Raw genomic sequence first — 3,570 nt, 5'->3', positions numbered from 1 at the left:
GGGCGCCGCCGCCGCCGCCCGCCGCGCCCGCGCCACCCGCGCCGGCCATGAGCGCGAGCGAGGGCGACGAAATGTGGTCCAGCAGGTCGCCAGGCTCGAGCGCCTGGTGGTGGTGGTGGTGGTGGTGGTGGTGCGCCAGCGGCACGGTGGACGTGGACGTGCATGGCACGCTGTTCATCGTGTGGTACGTGGCGTCTGGCTTGAATGGGTGGCTCTTGCCCTGGGACACGGCGATGTCCACGGCCGCCAGCGCCTCTGCCCGCGCCAGCAGCGTTTCGTCTAGGCTGGCGAAGAGGTTGCTCTGCAGCTGCAGGCGACACAAACCAAACCAAAACAACAAACAAACAAACAAAAAAGGCAAAAACACAAAACAAAACCACACACAAGCCGAAAAGCACAAGCAAAGGGCAAACCAAACACAAAGCAACCAAAATAACGACAACGAGGGTGGGGATAGCGGAGACCGGGAAAGATGGAATGGGGAGCACATTGAGGACGAGACGGGGGGACAGATAAGAAGGGACGTGAGTATGAGGAGAGGGATAGGGGCAGGGAAGAGGGGGGCACAAGAACACATTCCGGGAACCGGCGTGGGAGACCAAAAAGGAAGGGGAAAAGAAGAAGAAGAAATGGAGATGTAACTCGCAGCTGGGGACCCGTGTCACGCACCCGAACACGCACAGAGACCGCCTTTCCGAGGCGTGAAATTAACAGAGAAAGTGGAGGGAAGTCGAGAGTCATGGCCCCAGCGCTTCCCACTCTGATCGCAGACGCCCGACAGAGGCAGAGGCGACGGGAACACGTATTAAGCGCCACCGGACAAAACGTGCCTCGCCGTGGGATTCCTCTAAAAATCCCTGCCCGCAAAACCCAGCACCGGGACCTGGCGCGCATCAGCACCCGACATGCAGTGTCTCGGAGACGGGGAGGGGGCAGGCGCGCGGGCCGGGGCCTCGGGCGTGGGGCGCTTACCGGCGGCGTGGGCAGGCAGGCCCGCCGGATGGCCTCAGAGCTGGAGTGCAGCGACGGGTACTTGTGCTCAGGGAGGGTGGGATGCATGGCAAAGTGAGGCTGCTTGCTGTTCATAGACATCATCTTGATGGCTTGGCATGTAAATCCACAAACACTCCGAAAGTCAGCCCGAAAGTGCGCACGCCGGCTCCCCCGGCCTCCCTTCGGAGGCTGCAGCCGCGGCGGTTGGCGGCGCGGAGGCGGCGGCCGCGCCGGGGGCTGCTGCTGCTCCTGTGCTGCCGCCGCTGCTGCCCGGCTCTTCCTTTGACCGTGCAGAGCGCCGCGCACCGGCCTCGCGATCCCACTTCTCCTAGAGCTCTAGCCCCGCGCGCCGACGGGATGCACTCCTCTTACACCTGAGCCCCACTTCTCGCGGCCGGTTCGGGGAGCTCTCGCGAGAGCTCCCGGCCCCGCCGCGCTGACAGGCATCAGCTGTCTCTGTCTGTCTGACGCGCGCTCTCTCTCTCCGCGGCGCCGTGCGTCTGCGCGCGCGCGCGCTCGCCCGGCCACGACAGGCGCTTGGGAGCCGCTCTTATAGTGACCACCAGCAAGGACAGCGCAGGTGATGCACCTGTAGCTACCCGGGCATGCGCACTGCACGCCTCACCTTTCCCACCGCGGCTCTGGAAAGATCAGAAGGGCTAGCTATTGTCTCAGGGTACGCACCTTTTAGGGGGAGAAAGACAAGATGCTCACAAGCACCTTGGTGCTTTGCCTCTCTCAAACTCTCCCCCATCCCCATCGCAAGCCCGGAATATATGCGCATTACTTAGGCGCACCTCCGCTCCGGGATGTCTAACAAGCTGTTATATAATGTATACAGCTGGGTATTTGTATGTTAAATTATGCCCGCGCATTCTTCTGTATACAGTATAAATAACAACACAGAAATGCAGAAGATGCTGTCTTTTGCTGCAAGAACCTGTTTCTTTCAAGGTTTATAAATAGGTTCCTGGAGAATAATCACGGTGACAGACATTTGTTTGAAGCAGTCAGACGCTATTGATTTCCATATAATTTAATTTCCTCCGCATACTTTGTTGTTGTTGTTGTTGTTGTGAATATAACTGTGTCAGGCACCGACAGTGACAGCCACTTAGGAGCCACAAGGAGCGTGTGCTTTCTACTAGGGAACCGCTGTTGAAATGAAATTGTGCATTTCTCTTATTGTTTGTCTCCTTTAACCGTGTACAAACCCACATTTCAAACGAGCTCCGGGTGATCTGAGGCTTCTAGTAATCAAAAGGAAAAATAGTTAACAGGGTGTTGTTGGGATCCTTCCCTCTCCTCAGCGTGTACACACACACACACACACACACACACACACACACACACACACACACTTTATGCTGGAAACTCCAGGAAAAGGAAATCGCTTCAGAGAAAAAAGAATTAAGATGTTGAAAAGAGAACTTTCTTTTCCCTTCCATCGTTTTGGCTTCTTTGCTTCTTATCGCTGTATGTCTGTGTGTGTAGATAGATAGATAGATATGTATATATATGCGCACGCTTCTCCAATAGGAGATGGGATCAAGCCAGTTTATAGGAAAGTGTGATTAAAATATTAATTCAAACCAATTTGAAAGAAAGAAACCTAAGCTCTGGTCCGGACTTTATTTTTTATGTATTCTCTTATTGTGAAATCAAAACCTAAGAAGAATGAATCAATTAGCCAACCTGTTATATGGCCCTTGTTTGGCAGGCAGATCAAGGGCCTCCCGGGAGAACCACAGTTCAGGTGCCGAGTCCCCAGGGACACAGAGCTTGCCCCGGGTGATAATAACAGCCCAGATGTTATCACATCTGCGGCAGGAGAGCTGGAGAACAGCAAGGGGCTACTTATGGGAGGCAAAGATCAGATAAATAATCTTTCTGGTCTCTCCCACACCAAAGAGGTCTGTATTTCCACCAAAGAGCAGATCTCATTTCTATAAACCTCAATTTGCGTTCGTGTGGATCTCTTCTTCAGATAAACATGTCCGTATTTAGCATACCCACTCAATACTCAAATTCCAAGAAAAGCCCACAGGCGTCACCATGGCTTTTTCTTTCTTTCTTTTCTTTTCTCTCTACCCTCCTCCCCCGTTGCAGCCAGAGAGGGGAGTAAGAAAGATGTTCACTTGCTGGAGCAAGAGGAGCCTCGCGTTTCCATCCATTACGTGGTCCCCTGGGAGTGCTAAATGCAACTTATCTCTACGGGGAATGGAGGAGGAGCAGGACATCTCTGGAGGGAGCAAGTGAGTCCTAAGGTAGTCATCACACCGGGTGTCCAGGCTTAACCTAATCCTTCCTGATACCCATGGCAGCGATTCCCTGAGCTCTCTCACTAGGGAAAGGAAGGGTCCCGCAGAGGGCGAGAGCCTAGATCCTGCCCGATCCCCAGGGAAACACTGGCCTTTAGAGACTCCGAAGAGTGCATGGGAGACAGAACCGCAAACAGCACAGGTTCCTCCCGATGGACCCCCAGAGAACAAGGCCAGCCCCCAGGTACTGGAAGCTCATCTGGGCTTACATTGTGACTCTGGGAGGGCACCAGGAAACCCAGAAGACAGGCACCCT

At 54.5% G+C, this 3,570-nt stretch overlaps 1 protein-coding gene across 1 annotated transcript in view; it reads right to left on the bottom strand.

Annotated features, from left to right (window-relative positions):
• Positions 1–3,167, bottom strand: part of POU4F1 (POU class 4 homeobox 1) — a 7,054-nt gene extending 3,887 nt beyond the window's left edge. The window contains exons 1-3 of the mRNA XM_073894827.1: positions 3,085–3,167; positions 973–1,012; positions 27–301 (exon numbers count right to left, since the gene is read on the bottom strand). Of these exons, the coding sequence (XP_073750928.1) occupies positions 27–301; positions 973–1,012; positions 3,085–3,167 (398 nt within the window). The remainder of the gene's footprint in view (positions 1–26; positions 302–972; positions 1,013–3,084) is intronic.
• Positions 3,168–3,570: the final 403 nt, after the last annotated feature.

Source organism: Callorhinus ursinus, unplaced genomic scaffold (genome assembly GCF_003265705.2).
Source record: "Callorhinus ursinus isolate GAN/ISIS: 27379988/994484 unplaced genomic scaffold, GSC_fseal_2.0 scaffold7, whole genome shotgun sequence".
In the NCBI taxonomy this organism is placed as follows: domain Eukaryota; kingdom Metazoa; phylum Chordata; class Mammalia; order Carnivora; family Otariidae; genus Callorhinus; species Callorhinus ursinus.
This window is presented reverse-complemented; position numbering and strand designations above follow the sequence as displayed.